We start from the raw sequence: 22,199 nt of genomic DNA, 5'->3' as shown, positions 1-22,199 counted from the left end.
GCGCAAGGGGTTTGTAAATCTGCCCCTGAGTGCTGTCGGCAGCAGCAGTGCTTAATTTGAGCCAGTGATTGCCGGCGGGGGGCACCGGCACATATTGTTTGTGACCGACACTTGTTTCCCCGCATCAGATTATTGACAATGTGCTAGAGAAGGAAAAGCGCACAGGTTGGAAAGACGAGTGAAGAAAAGATGGGAAACCCGTCACAAAGGAAGGAGACAGAAAACTGCACGAGTGACAAAAATGTGTGGGGTGTGTCTGGCAGTGGATTCAAGAAGCACAGCCTTGGTTTCAGCACGCACGCCCCCGGCTCTGTCCTGGGAAGCGCCTCGGCACCGGAACTCTTTCAGTCACAAATTAAATGCCGATGGCAGGACTCATGGAGACAGCAACAACAGTCAAACTGAGGCCTGTTATGCGTTATTGGTGCACTATAAATGTATAACTAAGCGGCAGCTAAGTAAACAGCTAGAAGTGCAAGGCTACCGGACGATCCTCAATGCACAGACAGAGTTCGCTCACGCCGCCCGCGTGGGGCAGCTCGAGCCCCTAGGTATGCCTTCCTGAAAAAGAGACGCGCTAAAGGGTGACGTTTGGTGCCGATGGTGTACTTTAGATGTTGAAGCGTTTCCTTCTTTGCGTGCTTTCCGGGACAGGCAGATAGTCGAAGATCTCCAATGAATAATTTTAGGGGCAAAAGTATCAGAAAGAGGCACTGTGCAATTAATCTTCATGCTGCATGGACAATTAACCGGCAGCGCACCTGTTTCATTCGCGTAGGTATAGCTGCAAGAGGAGCGAAGTGTGAACAATCTGGAGGCAACAATAAAATATGTGTCATACGACCAGTAGCCACCCGTCGTCGCCTTGCCGTTGTTTAGGACAGTGGTGGCAACTGCTTCATCAATGGTAGTTTACTTTCGTAAGTTACACTATTGATGGCACTTTAATGGCCCGTGGAAGATGGTGGATGGAAGGGCACTATCATGTCATGTGTGCCAACAGTACGTCATCAATTACTACCATTGTGCAATGAATGCCAATAAAGAAATAATTTACGAGTCTTCCCAAGTGGCGTAAAAAAACACCTTAAACGCGAACCCTCCACATGTATTCTACCAGGGCCCTGTCATATCTGGAGGTCACTAGCGCCGCCTAATGCACACCCCTGTGAAACGACCTCCCAACATGCACAATTTGTCTTTAGACAGCAGGCTCAGGCCTCTCAGAGGAGCTGAACACGAAGGGGGTCGGAATATTCCGACTTTAGCTGTCTCTAAAGTCCCAGTGATCTCACATGAGATTTCTGTACACAGAAGAGAGCGTTACACACAAAGCATAGCACATAGCAGTCTCTGTTTCCAAACAGCAGCACTGTCTCGCACTGATAGCACTGACTTTAACTAGCAGATCTGTACCCAGGTGATACAGTAACAGAACCTACACTGCCTGGCTTTGGTGTGACACAGAAACAGCATGGCCCACATTTACTAAGGATTTGCAGTTTGCTGTTTTGGAATGTGACATGCATGGGTTTTCACTTTGAAGGGCAAATAATGTTTAGCGCTGGGAAGCTGCCCTTTTCTGAGTGAAAAAAGGCGCTTTTTTGCACTACTTCCGTTATTTGGGCGGATCAGTGCAAACGCCTATAGGTTTTTAAAACGTCACCTGCTACGTTACCAGACTTGAATAAACATCAAAAAATAACACCACCTTGAAGCAGGTGTTATCAAGGTGAAATGCGTTCATATCTCGGAAACACCCACGCATTGCATGTGATGTGTGCTGAAGTGCACAGCACACATCCAACGCCCCCATGTCCCTCGACTACAGTCGGTGCTATTCAAATTCTCAAAATAAATAAAGTAATACATCAGCAATAAAGAACAGCAGTGATGGGGATACATAACAAGAGCAGCGGCAATGGAGGGGGGGCTGCTTACTAACAAGAAGCAATACCGAAAAGGGAACGTCTTCAGTCAGTTTTGTATTCTGTTTAAGGTGGAACAAGACCTGTTTAAAACTTTTGTCATTATTTTTTTTTAATTCCGAGGAGGATGAATGAATTCCTGGGGGATCGGAAGGACCACACATATTGTCGAATATAATTGATTATAGAATACAAAATTAGTACAGCTTTTTCAACTTATTGTGGTACGCTTCTTGGTTTTTTTTTTAAATAAAAAAATTAAATGAAAATAAACAAATCAGAGACAATTCAATATGCCCTTCACCTTGTTTAGTAGAATAGATAGGTAAAGATTAAATGTTCTGCAAACTTAAGGCTATGTCGTTCATAGATAAAAACAACACAAAACTACTCATTGCTTTAAAATGCTTAGTAGATTTGATCACTTTCATGCGCGCTCCTCCATTTCTCCCAATACTCCACATGCACCTATTAATGAGTTAGTTCCAAAAATAAACTGTAGACCCGGGTCTGTGTGCGGCAAATGCTGGCGTGGATGCACCGAGAGGATGAAGCTGGTGCCATGATGGGGCGGCCTTTGTGCCTCCTGGCTGCACAGATGCAGTTCTTCATTAGGGTGCCCTTGCAATGCCAGTGTCACTTTGAGGCTCTGTTTTCTGTGATTTGTTGTCAGCTCTCTCCCTGCCCAGAGAGCTGGATTGTGCCTATAGACAGCGGGGACATTTTAAGGATTTTGCGGGCCCTGGGTCAAATGTATTTAGGGACCCATGTTCGGAACAGCTTTGATTTTATGATCCAGTTTCAGCTCTTTCATGCCCTCTTTGGTCAAATTCTAAATGTGATATTCAGGGATAGTGATGTGTGTTTTCAGTCTTGTAACACAGCAGCAGTTTACTAATATTACTGCAAATAATCTCTGTGACACCCTCCCATTTCTCACATGTGAGGTTCTGTATTGATCTAAAAGAATATTTTTTATGGATTTTTGCATGAATCATAAACACATTTTGTCTGCAATATGTCTGTAATAGACTTTCATAATATTAACAATAAATGATAGAAAAACGCTATGTACAACAATCTGTTTAAATATTATTCAAAGTTGTCAGGGCAAGACTCTCTGCAGAACAGAGCTGGCTCTATGGAGGGGGGGGGGGGGCTAAAGGCAGAGGCCCTAGGCCTGAGCCCACTTTGCCCAATGCCTCAAAATGTCTCTGCTTGACAGGCTAGCAATGTCTCTTTTTTGGAACTGTGGGGTTGTTTGGAGGGAACACTGGGCTATGGTTTCGACAAGAAGGCGATTATTTGCCTCCATCAAGGGTAGGGCAGATTATAATACATTATAGTAAAGATAAGGTGGAGATCATAAAAATGCAGCAGGAATCTTGCGGCTATGATGACTCACAGAGCAACAGCCAATTCATGGAGATTCTGCCATGGCCTGTTCAACGCTCCTGAAATGTATTTTGTCTTCACTGTTTCAAGAGCTTCTTTCTTTCTCTGGCATGAGATGCAGTACACATGGAAAGAGTAACAGCCGCAGTCCGTGCAGGTAACAGTGGTGAGGCCGTGGGAGGGGGGGGGGGGATTTCGAGGGACGATTGTGAGGGGAAATTAATTATTTATTTATTTTTCCCTCATTATCGTCCGTCGGAATCCCCCCCACACGGCCCCACCGCTATTACCTGCACGGACCGCGGCTGAAGAGTAAGTAACAAGCAGCGGCGGCTCCTCCGCTAAAGCGACGGAGTAGCGTTGCCCCACTTCTTCAACTGCAAGCTCAATACAAAAAAATAAAATGACAATAACATTCCGTTAGTATAATTTTATTTTTTGTATTGAGCTTGCATTGAAGCCAGGTTAGGTTAGGGCGGGGCCGGGCTCCCGTGACGTCGAGGGAGGAGGAGTGGTTGCTGCACCGTAAGTGCGCATGACGGTTTTGATGGCTATCTCGGGCCGGCCAAACCGTCATGTGCAGTTTGCATGTTCTCCATAGGCTGTATTGTGCAGCCTGGGTGGAGAACATGCACAGCCTCCCGACCCTCTCTGAGCGCCTTAGCACGTGTAAGGCAGTGTCATGATTGGCTAGGGAATACTGGGGGGCGGTGTTCTTCATGCAGCAGAGAAGAAGATCGAGGAGAGATGGCGGCTGGCGGTATTCAGGTAAGTGCTTTTATTCATTTTTTTATTCCCCCCATCTGCTCCCCTCCCTGCCACACCACCCCTGTTCCGTAGCAGCCGCTACTGGTAACAAGGAGAAATTATGATATTTCTCCCGGTTACACCTCTCTCTGCTAGGAGCACAATTATCGTGCAAGCACAGTGTTACTGCCTTTAGTAAATATACAAAATACATGAGTGGATGCATGGAAATGCACATGCTCCGCCCCTACAACTTGTGACCGATGACGTGTAACACACCGCAGCACAAGGAGCTTTGTTGTGTTGCTTTTTGTTTTAAAGCCATGCAAGGCAGTGAAAATTGGCCCTTGCATGGCTTATCAAATCTTAACTAGCATTTTCTACACAATGGAAAAGGTTAGTAAATTTGGGCAAAAATATTCAAAACACAGAAGACTGCAAATCACTCCTTTTCTGAGGTGGACCTTCCATTTTGAACTCTTTCTCAGAAGACATGTAAAGGTCAGAGAATCTGCTACTGTTCTGCAAAAACAAATTTAAAAATAAACCTGCTTTAAGTCTATTGAGACCAGTAACCTCTTTTTATCTTCTTAGATTACTTCTCTGCCTGGTGCTTCCTCTGTTCTCCCCTCACTTTTACTTACGTTCTCAGCTGCTTGTTCCATAATTCTCTTGATATATCTTCTGCCCCCTCTAAATTTCCTCTTCACTCAATTCAAAGCTTCATTTAATCGCCGGCTGTTCGCTCTATGCTCTACTTTACCCAATGCACCTTCTCCTTGATTCATCTTGTTTTAATCCTCTTGGTTTCACATCGCTTCAGCATTTTGATCCCATTGTCCTAGTCCTAATGGTTCTTTTGTTCATAGTTTGGCAACTTAGTTTCTCATTGTTCTTATTTACCTACACTTTCTCCTTCTCAAACCTTTACACATATTGTTTTTTGTCTATAATACTTTTTTTGTTTTCACCTGTTTCTTGCATTGATGTTTTACCAGTTCTGTGCAAGGGATGTTCTCTATCGCTGTTGATGTTCTATGTACAGAACTTTGCCACACCTGATTTTCTGGTAGAGGAGCACTATATGAAAATGCAATTTTAATATGAAGGCCTTATTTTGTGAGATAAATGTGGTAAATTTGAAAAGACTACTTCCCCAGTCCTGGGGGTTTATGGAGAAGCCCCAATTTCCAAAGTCAAAGCCTGGAATACAAGGGGTCTTCCAGATGTGACAGTTGTAACTTTTATGAGACATAAATAAGGTATGTGTGCCTTTAACAGAAAAGAAGGAGCTTCCCACCATAACACATCTATTCACTCCACAACAAGAATGCATTCTGGGTTTCATTTTTACAGTATGCGCTTAGTAGCAATGTGTACAGCTTGGATTACTTTACACAACTGATTATTAACTAATAACAACCAATTTTCATCAGAATTACAATTTCAAAATATCCCACAAAAATCCAAAGCATATTAATGTTACACGTTTTGCCATGTTTTCAACTAGCAAATCAGTTTCTAATTTAAACTATAGGGAGTTCTTCTTGTATGTGGTGTTGCGGAAGGCTGGGCTTCGACCTCACTTCAGTGCCCTTGTTGGTCTCCTCAATCCCAACCCTACCTCCCAGGTCCAGGTGAACTATCTTTTCCATTCCTGGTATATAGAGGCCCCCGCCAGGGCAGCCCCCTCTCTCCAGTCTTATTTGCCTTAGCGATTGTTCCCCTGGCGCATCTCATCTGCTGTTATGCTCATATTCAGGGGATGTCATGGGACATGAGGCTGTAGGAGCTCATCGCGCTCTACGACAGAGACAGTTTGTTGTTCTTGGCTGACCAACAGACCTTGGGTCCACGTTGCATGGATATATTGTGGCTGTTCGACGAAACCTCTGGAACCCAGGTGAATGAACCTAAATCCCTGCTGGTGCCCATTGCTGGAGATGCAGATGTTGGTCCTGGTAGCCCGCGTTCTTGGTGCACCAACTGCCCTTCAAGTACTTAGGTGTGTATGTTTCCCACTTTCCGGACTTGGCCTTGAGCCTTAACCTGACCCCCCTGATTAACCGAATCAATGAGGGCTTGCAGTAGTGGAGTTGCCTGCCATTAAATGTCCTTGGGAGAGTTGCCCTTTTTAAAATATTGGTCTTACCCCATTTTCTTTATATGTTTTCGAATTTTCCCCACCCTATCCCCAGACAATGGTTCCAAGCCCTGGCTTCGAAGGTCAACACATTTCTCTGGGCTGGGAGACATGCTCAGGTGGCATTCGTTAATGGCCGCCATGCCCCCTAGGATGGAGAGATGGGTACGGAGGACCTTTTTTGGTATTACCTGGCCTTGCAGATGGTCGCTGTTAATGACTGGCTCACGGGGGGTGGAGCTGGCTTTGCTGGGCCTAGATGGGCTGCTGGGCCTGCTTTACAAGAACCCGATTCCCCATACTGTACCTGAGTGATGCTACTGTGTTGGAGAGTGGCGCTCTATTTTATAGAAAGGTACCACAAACTCACTGCATTGACCCCACTGTGGCAAGGGACGTGGTTGCATCACTTTGCTGGACTGGATGACTTTACCCAATGGGATAGAATAGGTATCTCCCACTTTGGGGCTGTCTGGGTGGGCAGTGGCGTACACATTTTCCAGGCGCTGCAAGAACGATACCAGCTCTCCTGCACCCAATCCATAAATATCTACAACTGTGGTATGCCCTATCGACTAATATTCCCCCAGATGCTCATAACCCAGAATTTAGCCCACTTAAGTCTAAACTGTTGATGGGGAAGCTGGATAAGGGAGCCATTTCCCGAATCTACAGTTCCCTAGTCATTATTGTTCCAGACAGCTTTCTTGGGCTGCGTAGGAGATGGAAGATCTGAGTGGGTGAGCTCGAGGACGAGGAATGGCAAAAGGCTAAAATGGGACACACACAATTGCCCATCCCCACTTGCCTCCACTTGATCCAGCTCAACTACCTCCATATTGCATACTTGACTCCTCAACTCCTTCATCAGATTGGGAGGGTGTCCCAGGCTTGCTGTGCCCAGTGTTTATTACAGGAGGCGGACTTCTTCCACATGGTATGGTCTTGTACAGAATTGGTTCCCTTTTGGGAGGGGCTCGAAAAGAAACGTTCCTCAATTCTGGGCCAATGAATCAACCTGACTCCAAGGATTGATCTGCTGGGGCTGTTGGAAGGCGTGGGTGGGCAGAGGATGGAATGCGCTTTCATCGGGGTGGCGACGCTGGTGATCAAGTGGGACCGAGCCTGCCATTGGAAGTCCCAGACCCTCCAGCCAGGGTTGGAGCAGAGGAGGGGGGTGGAATGGTGTGCTCACCAGGAGCGCCCCATCTATGATGCCAGAGGCTGCCCCTGCAAACATGAGAAGATTTGGGGCAGATGGTGGGCTTATTATGGACTGGATGTGGGGATCAATTAATTGTTTTTGTGTAATGTCATTATTATGTCAATTGGTGGATGGGTGAACAGACATAATATCGACCTCAAAAATATCGACTGGACATAATATCGAGGTAAAAATATAGACTAGACAAAATATCGACCAGACATAATATAGACTACAAAAATATCGATTACTATCGATATTAATAGCCAAAATAACGAATCAAAAATATAGACTAGACATAATATCGACTACATAGAATATAGACAACAAAAATATCGAAAATAAGGTAAGTGTTTTATAATTTGTAATAATTGTGTAATATAAATCTGTAGCGGGTTGTGGGTTTATAGGGGAATAGGGTAGGAAGTAATTTAAATATAATTAATTAAATCTGTAATATAATAGTAATTGTTAATTAATTATTAATTGTTAATTAATTAAAATATAATTGGTAATTAATAAAAATGGATTAATTGATCAATAATTACATTTTCGTAAAATATTTTCTGTAGCGGGTTGTGGGTTTATAGGGGAATAGGGTGGGTAGTAATTTAAATATAATTAATTAAATCTGTAATATAATAGTAATTGTTAATTAATTATTAATTGTTAATTAATAAAAATATAATTGGTAATTAATAATAATTGATTAATTGATCAATAATTACATTTTCGTAAAATATTTTCTGTAGCGGGTTGTGGGTTTATAGGGGAATAGGGTGGGAAGTAATTTAAATATAATTAATTAAATCTGTAATATAATAGTAATTGTTAATTAATTATTAATTGTTAATTAATTAAAATATAATAGGTAATTAATAATAATTGATTAATTGATCAATAATTACATTTTCGTAAAATATTTTCTGTAGCGGGTTGTGGGTTTATAGGGGAATAGGGTGGGAAGTAATTTAAATTTAATTAACTAAATATGTAAATTAATAATAATTGTTAATTAATTATTATTTGGTAATTAATTAAAATATAATTGTAATTATAAATATTTAAAGAATAAATAAATAATAATTAGTAAATTAATTTCTGTAGTGGGTTGTGAGTTTATAGGGGGATAGGGTGGGGAGTAATTTAATAATAACTAATTAAATATGTTAATTAATTAAATTTGTTAATTGATTAATAATTGACCATTAAATAAAATTTACTTTGTAAATAAAAGTAATTGGTTTTGGAAATTAAATTTAAGTTTTGGGTTTTTGGGTAAAGGGGTATTTTTAGTGTTCAGGGTCAGTTTTGGGTTTTTGGGTAAAGGGGTATTTTTAGGGTTCAGGGTCAGTTTTCAGTTTTTGGGGTAAAGGGGTATTTTTAGGGTTTAGGGTCAGTTTTCAGTTTTTGGGTAAAGGGGTATTTTTAGGGTTCAGGGTCAGTTTTCGGGTAAAGGGGTATTTTTAGGGTTCAGGGTCAGTTTTCAGTTTTTGGGGTAAAGGGGTATTTTTAGGGTTCAGGGTCAGTTTTCAGTTTTTGAGTAAAGGGGTATTTTTAGGGTTCAGGGTCAGTTTTCAGTTTTTGGGGTAAAGGGGTATTTTTAGGGTTCAGGGTCAGTTTTCAGTTTTTGGGTAAAGGGGTATTTTTAGGGTTCAGGGTCAGTTTTCAGTTTTTAGGTAAAGGGGTATTTTTAGGGTTCAGGGTCAGTTTTCAGTTTTTGGGTAAAGGGATATTTTTAGGGTTCAGGGTCAGTTTGGGGTTTTTGGGGTACAGGGGTACTTTGTAAAAATAAAGTAAAATAAAGTAAAATTACATTTAAATTAAATTAATTAAATAAAATTAAATAAAATTAAATTATATTATAATAATTTTCATTAATTTATATTAAAAAAATTATTATATACTTACCAATACTTACGTTGTAATGGTATGCGTTGTAAAGGTATATGCGCTGTAAAATCTTGCGTTGTAAAAGTTTTTGCGTTGTAAAAGTTTCGTTGTAATGGTAGGCGTTGTAAAAGTATGCGTTGTAACGTCATACATCCCTGGAGTGGGAATAGTAATTTTAACTCCTACGCTATCCAGCGCTTTCCCTACTGTTGCACCCACTGGAGTGGGAATAGTAATTTTAACCCCTACGCTATCCAGCGCTTTCCCTACTGTTGCACCCACTGGAGTTGGAATAGTAATTTTAACCCGTATGCTATCCAGCGCTTTCCCTACTGTTGCACCCACTGGAGTGGGAATAGTAAATTTTACCTCTACGCTATCCAACACTTTTGCTAATGTTGAACTCAATATAGTTGTAACAATAAATTTTAACCATTTTCTATGCTACGCTAAAAATGTTATATATGTTTATTTAATAATATGTTTTTATATATATATATATATATGTATTCTTTTTGGTGATATAATTTTTTAAATTATATTAATTATTTATTAATACTACATTTATTTAATAATTATTTCTAAGTTTATATTAAATATATTTATTACTATATTAGTTTTAACTTAATTTTAAAACATTTAAAAAAATCGATATTTTGACTGTCTATATTTTTGTAAGTCGATATTTTGGAGTCGATATTTTGGTACTTACCTGTTTGAAGATAGGGAGTCGATATTTTGTCTCTCGATATTTTTGACTCGATATTTTTGTATCTCGATTTTTGTGAGGTCGATATTATGTCAGTGATCCTGGTGGATGGGGCCATGTTTGTGTTAGTGTTGTAAAATCAATAAAAATTGGTTATCGGAAATTATTTGGAGTTCTTACAGTTCATTATTTCCTGTTTTCAGGGATGTCAATCGCAGGCTATGGGCAGAGGTGTATTTGTGGCAAGAAGAAAGCCACACGTTTTCCGGCAGGACGTGTTGTGAAACTGGAGATTTATCCGGAGTCTCACAGATGCACTCAAAAAGAAGTTATGTAAGTATTGTATTGCGGATGATCTGCATTAATTGACAATCATTCATCCTACACCATCATCATTAAGGCAATTTTTTCCTCTGGGTCAGTCCCAGCTGTACCTTTAGAGGAACCAATGTCATTGTTCCACAGAAGGTACCAAAACTTTCCCTGGGCGTGGGGGTCATTATTTACATTTTTCAGTTTGTTACCACCAGGGTTTCCCTGGTGATGATGGACAAAAAAAGGACATCTGACTGCCAAAATTGGGTGGGCGGTATGATTGCCTTACTTTGACAGCCAGCACCCTGTCAGGCTGCTAGAGTGAGTTGGCTGTCGACAAAGCCAATGGAGCACACTGACGGGAAGTTGATGGTATACCCAACTCACAATAGAGCGGGTCAACCGATAGTTTGGCAGACAATACAGTCTATGACATTTGTGACAGAATACCCCACTTGTCAAACTCCACAGAAGGTGGATAGTTGGTATTGTAATAGCGTAGAATAGTTGGCTTGTTTATTTAAAGTTTTCGAAAACCCATTCTCTTTGTGTGAGGATATTTGTTGTGAGAAGATGACCCTAAAGATACGGTGGAAAGGATGGAATTGTCTAATTAATCATATAAGTCATCCCTAAGGTATGCTGAAGAAGCTGTTTTCATTGGATGAGGAGGCTTCAGGCACAACTTGTAGAATGCTTTATACTTAACAACCTCATCTTACTCCGGTAAGATGATACTACCAGGGTGGCCTCAACCTCGCTGAGACGGAGCCCTCAATCCTCAATAAATCATACCTGGATAATAGCTGGGATCTAGATCAGCAAAAATACCTTGAGGTAGATCTAAAGAAACTACCTTTAATACTAGGTACCTCAGATATGGTTAAATAATGGATGGTATAGAGCACAGTGTCCCTTACATCCTATATAGTGTCAACATGTTTCTGTTCTCTCTAGAGCCTAGAAACAGGTCAGGGGCATTCGTCAGGGTGTATTAAGCACCCCTTACTGAATGTACTTCCTTCATACATGGTAAGAAGGATTCCACAGGACAACTAAACGCAACCTAGGGGATTTAAAAATGAAACACATGAGGCATATATAGTTTACAATCATAAATGAATGCTTGCTAGCTGTTCATGCCAGTGACAGGTTTAATGATAGGCACTTCTGACACAAAGGTGACACCCCAAAACCTTACATCAAGCAGCACCTGTGAATAGCGGAGAGTGGCAAAGTACGTTCATACTCTAAAAAGTCTTACCCTAATTGTGGTTTATTCCAGCTTCATGGTCTGGGTGGAGATTGGTAATACTGTAGTCACACACAACAAAAAATGTAAGAATAGATGGCCGTGAAGAAATTGACCAAAAGCCTCATCTATTCGCAATGAAATATGTCAAGAAGCGCAATTCCCAGTGAGGGACACACTTACTTTGTCAAGGAGATTGCCCAGAGATTTGTTGACTCAAAGATATAGTTATCCAATTCAAGACTGACAAGTAATAAGTGTGCAGGAGACAATCCCCAGATACAGCTTCCTTGAAGCAAGCCACTTAATCTAGAGTAGCGAACACATACCTCTGTAAGAAGGCTGTAGCTATATACCGTGCAGCAGGTGCAGTGGCAGCAGGACCCAGAGAGTGAAGAGCATAGCGAGCCTCTTTTATGGTTGTGTTTAATTTGTCAATTGGGGGCATGCAGAGCTATTTCCTTCCTCATAACTCACTGGCAGCTAGAAGCGAATGTTAGGTTTAGGCTCAAATGATCATTAAAGCAGAATTAATTATCATTCATTTAAAACAAGCAATTCTGTAGTGGGCCTGGAACAGGAGAGCATTGAATACCCCGATAATTTGTTATTAGTTCAACAGAAAGATGACGGTCATACTAGTATACAAACCACCAATAACACATGCCTGCTGGTCGGTCTCGAGACTGAACTTCTTAAATGGGTGAAAAAGTCTGCCAAAGGCAAACGGACAACCGTTTGATTAATGATTTAATGGAAAGTTGTAAAGGTTAACATAATTATGTACATGAATAAAAACAGCACTCTGCTTTCAAGAGACAGATCACACATTCTAATTGTGGCAAGTAACGTGTTGTTATCTAAAGTCACAATGAATTTTGTTGGCTCCAGGTCTTCCAAAATACTTTACTGTTTCAGCCTCTAAAGCTGGATTGGAGCCTTCCTCAGGGAAATGTATAGAACCAATACGTTCAAGTACAAGGAAATAATTTCACTCATGGCATACACAGGAAGCAAGAATGGGAACTCAAATCTAAGTTTGAAAGCGAATTTGAAACTTCCTAACATCATTAAATATGCTTACCACACATATTTAAACAGAATCTGTCACCTAGTGCTATTTATGTCTATAAGGACAATATGACCCACAATCCCCCTTCGTGTGATCACAGATGTACACTTTGGGCAGAGCTTAGGTGTCTGTCACTGGATACAGGGAGCTTTTTGACCAACTTTTCAAGCACAGTAGAGGTAAAGTGTAACTAGGTCTAACTCGTTGTAGTGGCCCAAAATTGGCTAGGCAGTTCAACATGTTTCCATACTCCCGTTGATGTCGCATTGCGGGTGATAATGCATTTTATTGGGAATTTTCACATAAATGTTATTTGTGCTCCTTCAAATGTTTCACACTTATACTGATGTTGCACCAAGGATGATTTGATTGCACACTCCTGTGAATTATCAAAAATCACGATTTTGTATGTAAATGTGATTTTGCACATAATTATATTTTTACACCACAACATTTTTTGACATCTGAAAGTATTTTCCCACTCATGTTGATTTTGCATCAGTGGTTATTTTGCACCTGCACATACCTGCTTTAAAATTTGATTTAGTGCCTAATAGGATTTTTGCTCCTACAGGTATTTTCATGCTCCAGCTGCTGTTAGGGCAAGGGCAAATTCTTTGTGTCTATATGTGTTTCTGCATCAGAATTTGATTTGCACTCTCAGAGTGTTTCTAAAGTCCATCTGGTGTTGTATCAGTATTTTTCACCTACATGAGATTCTCAACCTAACTGAATTTACTCCAAATTCACAAATCTGCTTACTGTGTCCTTGCACATCAATGTGGTTTGTGCTACAAAAGGTTTTCCACACTCAAGATGCTCTTGTCCCGAGGGTGAGTTTGCATGTCAATGTGCAGACAACAAAATGTGATGTTATATAGAGGCACGCCTTTTTTGTCCAAATGTGACATTTTGCTAGTGGATTTTTGCAACTACATGTTATTTTTGTACCTAAATATATGTTTGCTCTTAAAGGTATTTCCACTGTCTTTTTGATGTGTCAACTATGGTGATTTTGCACTTATTGTTTTTGTAATCCTAAAACTTCTTTTTGCTCCAGCAAGAGTGTTAACAATCCTCTTGATATTGCACCTATGCATGAATTGGGTTCCTAAAGATTTTTAACACTTATGATGTTGCATGAAGAATGATTTTGTGACCATGAAGAGATTTTGCACCTAAATCTGACTTTGTTTATAATTCATTGAACCACAGTCCTGTTTCCTTTGCACCAAGAGTGACTTTGAACCTAAAAGTGGTTTGCGCAGAAACATAATCATTACACCTACATTTGATTTTGCACACACTTTTTAATGTGTGCTCCTAAATGTTTACCCCACTCGCTTGCTCATGTTACACCAATGGTGAGTTTGTGGTAGCAACCAAATGTGAGGTCAAACTGACAACCACGTTTGACACCTAATGTGACATCTTACCACTGAGTTTTCTCGTTGTACAAAGCAATGCTAAACAGCTGCTTCTTAAGATAAGATCTTAAGATCAGGCTACGTTACAACACTTCAGAGATCTCTCTTCCCTGGCTGATTGAATACTACACTCAATGCCATAAGGTTTTAGTTTAAGCTGCTTTATTGAAAATAAAGAAATATAAACATGAGTAATAAGCATATTAGATATAAATGTAAAGTCATAAATATAAAAACGAAATGGCAAAAAAGATAACATTGTTTACAAATGTAGATACAATTAATGGGAAGGAAGGGAAGGGAAGGGAAGGACGGGAAGAAGGAAGAGATAATTATAACAATAACCATTTAGGATCGCATAGGGATATGCGTTATTTAATCAAACATAGATAAAATGAAAAAGAGATATAAAGAATACATCAGTTTAGACAAGAAGAGCAGAGATACAAAATACAATTCACATTGTATTAAAATGTTGCAAACATGCAGAATTAACCTGATTTCTAGCCGAGAGATCTAAGAAATCAGATAAGGGAAAGCAAATAATTGTGTGTTAACATATGGTTTACATGTTAAAGCAAAAGCAACATCTAGACGGTCATAATAACAAACAGTATACCACCAGGTTGTAAATGAAAGATTAGTAGCACATTTTCAATTAAGAGTAATTTTCTGAATTGGTAGAGAAAATATAAGGTCAAACAATCCTGTCTTATGAGAGTGTAGCAGAAGAACATCAGGCAAGCTACCCAAAAATACCAAGGATGGGGACATAGGATAGTGAAGATTAAAAATGATTGTAAGTTAGGGGCATGGCTAGCCAACACCCAAGATGGCCGCACCCGGTTAGAGCTCTGGTCGGCCACCAACTGAATCTCCCCCTACATCCATTCAACTCATCCGTTTGCCCACAGGTCTGACCGCCGCTAAAGCCCCTGAAGTCAAGGATCCGTCCGGTCTGCCACCGGCGTAAATCTGACCCTGTTTGCCGGCACAATCGACTTTGACATCGCCGGCAGGGAGGGGAGCGAGGTTCCGGCTGTGACGACGCACAGCTTCTCCTGCTCCCGGCTCGGCGTATCGGATGCAAGCTCGTTGGCCCAGGAGGCCACCCGGTAAGAGGAGGCCCCACTTACATCTGTTGCTGCTCTGAACCTGCCGAGGTTGGAGGTCCGTTCGGGCCTCCGCGAATCGCCAGTGACTTCCCGAGACTCGCGGTGCCCAGGGCAACGCACCCGGTGTGCCTGCGACGTGCGGCAGCCTGGGGTGCTCTTCCAGCGGCTGCCCTTGTGGAACACGATCGGAGACCTCAGTAAGTGATTGCGCCCGCTACACCTCCACACGGCGCTGGAGCCCATTTTGGAAATTGCACTCCGGTGGACGCTTTCTTTCCTTTTTGTGCTCCACGAGTGGCCAGGTGTTCTCTGTGGCGGCAGATGGGGACGCCTAGTCAACGCTCCGGCAACCCTCTTCGCGTCACAAAGTTTAGAGCCTGCTCTGGGCTTCGGGGCCCCGTGACTGTGTCATAGCTGGCTGGGAGCCACTCGCCGCCATTTTGGATCAATAGGGGCTGATACAACCTAAGGTGAACACAGGTTGAGTGATATATCTGCGGTACCTGACTCCCGCCCCCGAGGGCCCTGACTCCCCCAACTTGCTTTGAACTTCGAGTAGGGGTCCAGAGGCAGCTGAACCGGCCTCTGCTGCCTGCAATTCCGCATACCCTAGATTTGCTGTTTCCTTGGTCCGGTGGACCCCTGCCTGAGGTAGAGAGCAGAACGCAATGGCCATCACGAGGGCCCCAGGTAGTCCTCCGTGCAAAAATTGTCAAAATGTGCCCATTCCAAGCCAGATGGTGCAGAAGGAAGGCAAGATGGCGTTGAGGCGAAGCAGCAACCTGAAGGCGAGGCTCGGACGCTGCTGGGCATCATGGAGGCTATCCAGTGAGTCCGTATAGCACTAGAACATAAGATTGACACTGTCTCTATAGACATAAACCTCATCTGTACCGATCTGAGGAACATGGGGAGAGAGTCAAGGCGGACGAAGACTCTGTCACATCGCTTACACACTCAACGACACAGCTGGAGATGACGGTCAAGCAACTGCTGGCCCAGAGGTCGGACCTTAAGGCTCGACTAGAAGAATATGAAAGGCCCGCGAAGAGAAACAATATGCGTATCCTGGGGGTTCCCGAGCGGGCGGAGGGGCAGGCTGCAGACCTGTTTGTTGAAGACTTAATCCAATATCATCTGCAGCCCCGATCCCTCTCCAACTATTTCTCTGGCGAGCGCACCCACAGGGTGCCTGGAGGCCCTCCGAAGCCGGGTGCTCTGCCACGTCCCATCCTGGCGCGGATTTTCAACTTTCGCGACAGGGACCTTATCCTCCAAGCTGCAAGAGTCAGACCACCTCTCAAGCATCACCTTTTTTCCAGACTTTACGTATAAGGGGCTACAGAAACGCCGCTCCTTCCTGGAAGTAAAACGGGAACTCAGAGGCCACATTTTGAAATATGCTATGCTCTTTTCAACAAAACTTCATGTGCAATCGGACGGTAAGTTGTTGTTTTTCAAGTCTCGGAGGATGCCTGGGATTGGTTGGAGAGATGACGTTCCTCCAAGGAACAAGGTCACACATCCCCAGATCAGCCTCATGGACCCGACCGCCATCTGGGAAAGGTTGACTGAGAGAACCGGATAAAGATGTCAAAAGACGTTGCCATGAACTGGGGTCTCACCCCGTCATTCGTGTTTAGTTGAGGCACCGGCAATAGAGCGGCCCTCAACACAGTTCCTGGTTCATTAGGAGGGAGGTGTTATTTGCTTCCAAACGTTGTCTGATAATCGTCTTGAGTCCCCAACTGGGCGCCTTAGGGTCCTATCAAGTGTTTATTTGAGGCTCGATTTTGGAGAAAGGGGTGGGAAGACATTCTGCCCAAGGCGGTCGGAGCAGCGTAATTTAGGCTCAGGGTTACGAGGCCCCATGGTATTTATTCTAGGCAAATGTAAATATTCTTTAGAGGGGGATGGTCAAACTCTGGGGTAATTTGGTCGTGTAGCGTTCCCCTCCACATGGTTCTAGTTATGGGTACACAAGCGCTCTGCAAATTGGCATGGTGGGCAGTTCTGAGTCCACGTTGCAGGGAGGCGGGGTGGGGGGGGTTCCAGGGAGTTTTCCAGGGTATTCTTTTAATCTTTTATTATGTTTTTTGAGCAGTTTGTCTTTCAAGGTCACATTTAAGCTTGATGGGGTTACTGTCACGCACGATGTTCTATCCTGTGCACTTCCGCTGTGTTTCTGGTGCAGTTCCACTCACGATGTACCCTTTATGGGACTCTGGGTCACCCCGAGTGGCTCTGCCAAATTCCTCTTGAGGGTCCTTGTGATCTGCGGTTCTCCTCTCCTGCTCTGGTACTTTATCTCATTATGCACTGTTGCACTTTTGCCTCTGTGGGAAATGGGGTTCTTGATTTCCGACACGAATGAGTAGTGACCCCACCGCTTATGCATCACTGGGTCGACTCAAAATAATCTCATGGAATGTTAATGGGTTGGGTGACCGAATTATGAGGGGGATAGTATTACAATTCCTCAAGCGCCACCCCCCGTTCTTGTGCTCCAAGAAACGCACATTCCTGGCACCACCTACTGTACACTTAACAGATGGGGTTACAAACTGATTTTCACAAGGGGGTCCGGAGGGGTGGACATCCTCGCATGCACCTCCCTTCCTTTACATATTCAAAAAATTACACGCAATCCTTGTGGTCGCTTTGTCATGGTATCCGGACGGTGGGAGGGTGGGTCCCTCAATGTAACTGCCCTATACATACCTCCCAGGCTACACTCCTCCATTCCTCCATTGTGACTGAATTAGGCCCCCACTTGTTGAATCTACCTGAAGGGGACAATTTACTGGGGGGAGACTGTAAGGCTACCCTAACTGGTGAATTGGATCGCTTACCACCCGACAAGGAGAACCACAAGGGAAACTCTTAACAGAATTTCTAGCAGCCATGGGACTGGTAGATGCATGGCGCACACACCACCACTCCGATAAACAATACACCTTCCACTCTGGAGTCCATGGTAGTATGTTTCGTCTATACTACCTCTTCTGCCAAGCCACTCAACTCTCCATGTTCAGTAAAATCTCCTTCTTGCCCAAGGGTACCTCTGACCAGTCTCCTATCCTGGCTCACTATGGTGGTGTGCCTTCTCGCTCTCGCTGCGAGATGGCTCTCAACCGTTTGTATCTTAAGGTGCCGGAGATACGGGACAATTTGATAAAGGCCACTAATGATTATTTTGTAAATAATGAGGGTTCCGTTAAATCAGATGTGACACTCGGGGAGGCATAAAAGACGGTGCTCCAAGGTTGCGGGGTGGCAGCGGTTACGGGTCACAGGAAGGAGAAATGTAAGCAGTTGGAAGACATAGAACTGGAGGTGGCCGGTTTCGAACGCGCACTAGTCGCATCCGCCTCACCGGACGCCTCCCACAAGCTTGCGGTAAAACAAAAAGAATACAGCGATATAGCTAAAGATGCGGCTTGAGAGCACTACCGTGCTACTCAGTATCATGTGTACGAGATTGGGGATAAGGCCAGTAAATTGTTGTCATGGCTGAACAAGCGAGAGTTGGCCAATAGGTAGGTGGCTGATATTGTGACTCCAGATGGCGTGAGGCAATACGACTGAAATGGGATCGCTGAGGGTTTTGCTAACCATTTTAAGTGGCTCTATGCCCCCACGTCCACTTCCACACAGGAGGAGGCAGCCAATCTACTTACCATACTCCCCCTACCAAGGTTGGACCCCCAGGATGTCACTGACCCAGACACCACCATGACCTCTGAGGAGGTTTCTAAGGTGATTGGTTCATTGCAGTCCAGAAAGGCCATGGATCCTACTGGCCTTTCCATTGAGCTCTACAAAGCCATCTCTTCGGTGCTGGCCCTGTTTCTCATACGGATGTTTGATGAGATTGTGGATCGTGGATTCCTGCCCACAGCGCAGAGGCTAGCTAACATTGCGGTCATACACAAAAAGGGGAAACCCTCGGACCAATGTGGTTCATATTGACCGATCTCCATCCTCGACTCGGAGGTCAAGTCTTGGCCAAGATTTTGGCCCTCTGCCTCTCACCCCATCTCCACAAATTAATCCACCTGGACCAATCCGGTTTATGCCGGCTAGAAATACGGTGCTCAGTCTCCGTTGTCTCTTCGGAGTGCTGGGCAGAGCCCACACCATACAATAGGATGCAGTAATTGTGTCCTTAGACGCCAAGATGGCGTTTGACATGATTGAGTGGCCCTTTTTGTTTGCCTCTCTGAAAAGGTACAGTTTTGGCAGCAATTTATGTCCTGGGTGCGTCTGCTTTATACTAAATCCCTGGCCCGTATTTCAGTGAACTGTGCCAGATCAACGATTTTTGAGTTGGGGAAGGGTACAAGGCAGGGCTGTCCTCTGTCACAGTTACTCTTTGCCCTGAACCTGCAGCCCTTGGCGCTGTGGATTTGAGGTGATCCCCTTATTTGAGGACTGAATTGGTCTCCGGACTGGTCGGATAGGATCTCCCTATACGCCGATGACATTCCCCTGTACTTGGCCAAACCTCGATCCTTGATTTACGCGTTGTTGCATATTCTCGCCTTCATTCGAAAATACTCCGGCTACACCATTAATTGGGACAAGTCGTTGATTTATGTCCTAAGTGGACAGCCCCCACGTCTTCCCCTGGGCTGCAGTGCCAACATAGTCACAAACGGTTTCCGCTATCTGGGCATCTATGTCATGAGGGACAAGGACGACATCTTCCATCAGAGGAATCTCTTGCCTCCCTGCATCACCTCCGGGGTGACGTGCAGCACTGGAAGGCATTACCCATTACTCTATTGGGTAGAGCTGCCCTTTTTAAAAATATGGCACTTCCCCGTTTCCTCTATGCCCTGCAGAATACGCCATATCCTGTCCCGACCCACTACTTCCAGACAGTTGATCTGAGGCCCGCTCACTGCTATGGAATAGCGGCACGCCCCAAATTGCCCTGACCAAACTCACACAAAGTTGGTACGATGGGGGTATTGCGGGAAACATCCTTTTCAACGGATCTTTTACCACGCAGTGCCTTTACGACGCAACTATTACAACGCATGTCATTACAACGCATTGCGCTGGGGGGGGCTCTAGGATAGGGAATGGATTTAATTTACTATCCAACACCTTCCCTACTATCCACGGGGACTGGAGTTGGAATAGTAAATTAAACTATTCACTATCCAGCACCCCTTAACGCTATGCGTTGTAACATCATGAGTTGTAAAACCTGCGATGTAAAGGCATGCGTAGTAAAAGCATGCGTTGTAATGTCATACATCCGGGTATTGCTCTCCCCGTGATTAAAGCGTATTGTTGGGCCTGACAATTGGTGGTTCTCAATCACTGGGCCCACCATCCTTTTACAGATCCAGCATACCGGATGGACAGGCTTAATAGGACTGCGGGCAATTTCTTACGGGCATTGTATGGAGGGCCTCGGCAACTACCCAGCTTTACTGTGACCTCTAACACAGTTTCGGTCTGGCATACGGAAACGCCACACTGGGTTGGAACGGTAAAATATCGCAGGGTACTCCGTTGCTGGAATCGTGCCAATTGGGTATGCTTTTGGGCCAACCAGGGTTTGATAAGTGGGACATGATTGGTCTCTCCACAGTCGGGGACCTGTGGGCGAGGGGTGCCGTGGTTCCATTTGGTGAGTTACAAGCAAAATACCATTTGCATGAGGGGAAAACGTTTCGATATCTTCAGGGACATAGTGCATTATGTAAGGCAGTTCCCAGGGGCTACGATCTGCCCATCTCCTCACCTTTGGAGGATAGGCTTCTAGATGACTATCTGCCTGATAAAGCCATCTCTTTGACCTATCATAAAATACTTAATAATTCACCCGAAACTCTTGACAAACTATGCACAAAATGGTGTGATGATGTCAGGGATTTACCTGATGAAGATTGGAGAGAGGCCTTGGCTTCTCCCCGAGAGGTGACTGTCCATTCCCGCTTCAAGCTCATACAGCTTAAAATACTTCACAGGGCCTAGTATACCTGCACAGCACTTGTTAAAATGGGTCTCTTGGATTCCCCACTCTGTCCCCGAGGCTGTCGTTCCACTGGCACCTTCTTGTACAAGTGGTGAGACTGTCCTGTCCTTAAACGGTATTGGAGTACGGTTGTGTCCACCATGCCCCAAATATGTTATAAATCTATAGAAAACTCTCCTCGATTTTGTCTCTTAAACATTTGGGACACCACTGACCTCTCTCAGACTGAACAAACATGGGTCTCGCTAGGCTGTATAATATCAAAACGCAATATTGCCAGAACATGGAAGGGGGAGCCGTGCCCCAGCACAGAGACTGGGCGGCCGACATGGACTGGTGCATGCAGGCCGAAAGAGTGGTATATGAGAGTAGGGTATGCCCAGGTAAATGGACTAAAATATGGGGACCTTAGAAGGAGAGCAGAGGTTTTCTGTGCACCCCCTTTGGTGACGGTTCCCCATTTAATGTTGACACTGAGACACTTTAAGGTTTAACGCCAGTATGTGCCCAAAATATTACCAGTAACGTTTCTTTTTATTATATTGATTATATGTGCCTTGTGTTTATTTCACATGATTTGATCATCTCGACAACTGCTTTTGTGTTTGTGTTTTTGTTGTTTCTTTTAAATAAAAAGATTTACAAAAAAAAAATGATTGTTAGTTGAGACCAAAATTTCTTTAAAAAAATCCACGGTGGGAGCGCATAAAAAATAAGGTGCATGAGGTCACCTTGAGAGTGTCCACAAGACCAGCAGGCTTGGCTGTGGGTGTGCGAGAATTTAGCTATAGATACTGGAGTGAAATCTAATCTATGATATAGAAAAAACAAAGACTGAGTAGTGGAGGCTTTTATAGAAGTTTTTAATATCCTGCATCAAATTTTGTTCCAGAGTGATATGGGCCAGACACATCCCAAATTAGATTCCCAACTAAGCTCAATCTTAGTTTTAACCTGAGAAAGATCTGGAGTGAAAAATATTTGTAAATAAAGGAGGCTTTAGG

At 43.5% G+C, this 22,199-nt stretch overlaps 1 protein-coding gene across 1 annotated transcript in view; it reads left to right on the top strand.

The window, feature by feature from the left end:
• LOC144818721 (C-X-C motif chemokine 2-like) overlaps nt 1-22,199 on the top strand; it is a 73,725-nt gene that overhangs the window by 1,153 nt on the left and 50,373 nt on the right. Inside the window, exon 2 of the mRNA XM_078676395.1 lies at nt 10,223-10,352. Coding sequence (XP_078532521.1) covers nt 10,223-10,352 — 130 coding nt within the window. The remainder of the gene's footprint in view (nt 1-10,222; nt 10,353-22,199) is intronic.

The sequence above is a fragment of the Lissotriton helveticus genome, chromosome 2_1 (genome assembly GCF_964261635.1).
Source record: "Lissotriton helveticus chromosome 2_1, aLisHel1.1, whole genome shotgun sequence".
Lineage (NCBI taxonomy): Eukaryota > Metazoa > Chordata > Amphibia > Caudata > Salamandridae > Lissotriton > Lissotriton helveticus.
This window is presented reverse-complemented; position numbering and strand designations above follow the sequence as displayed.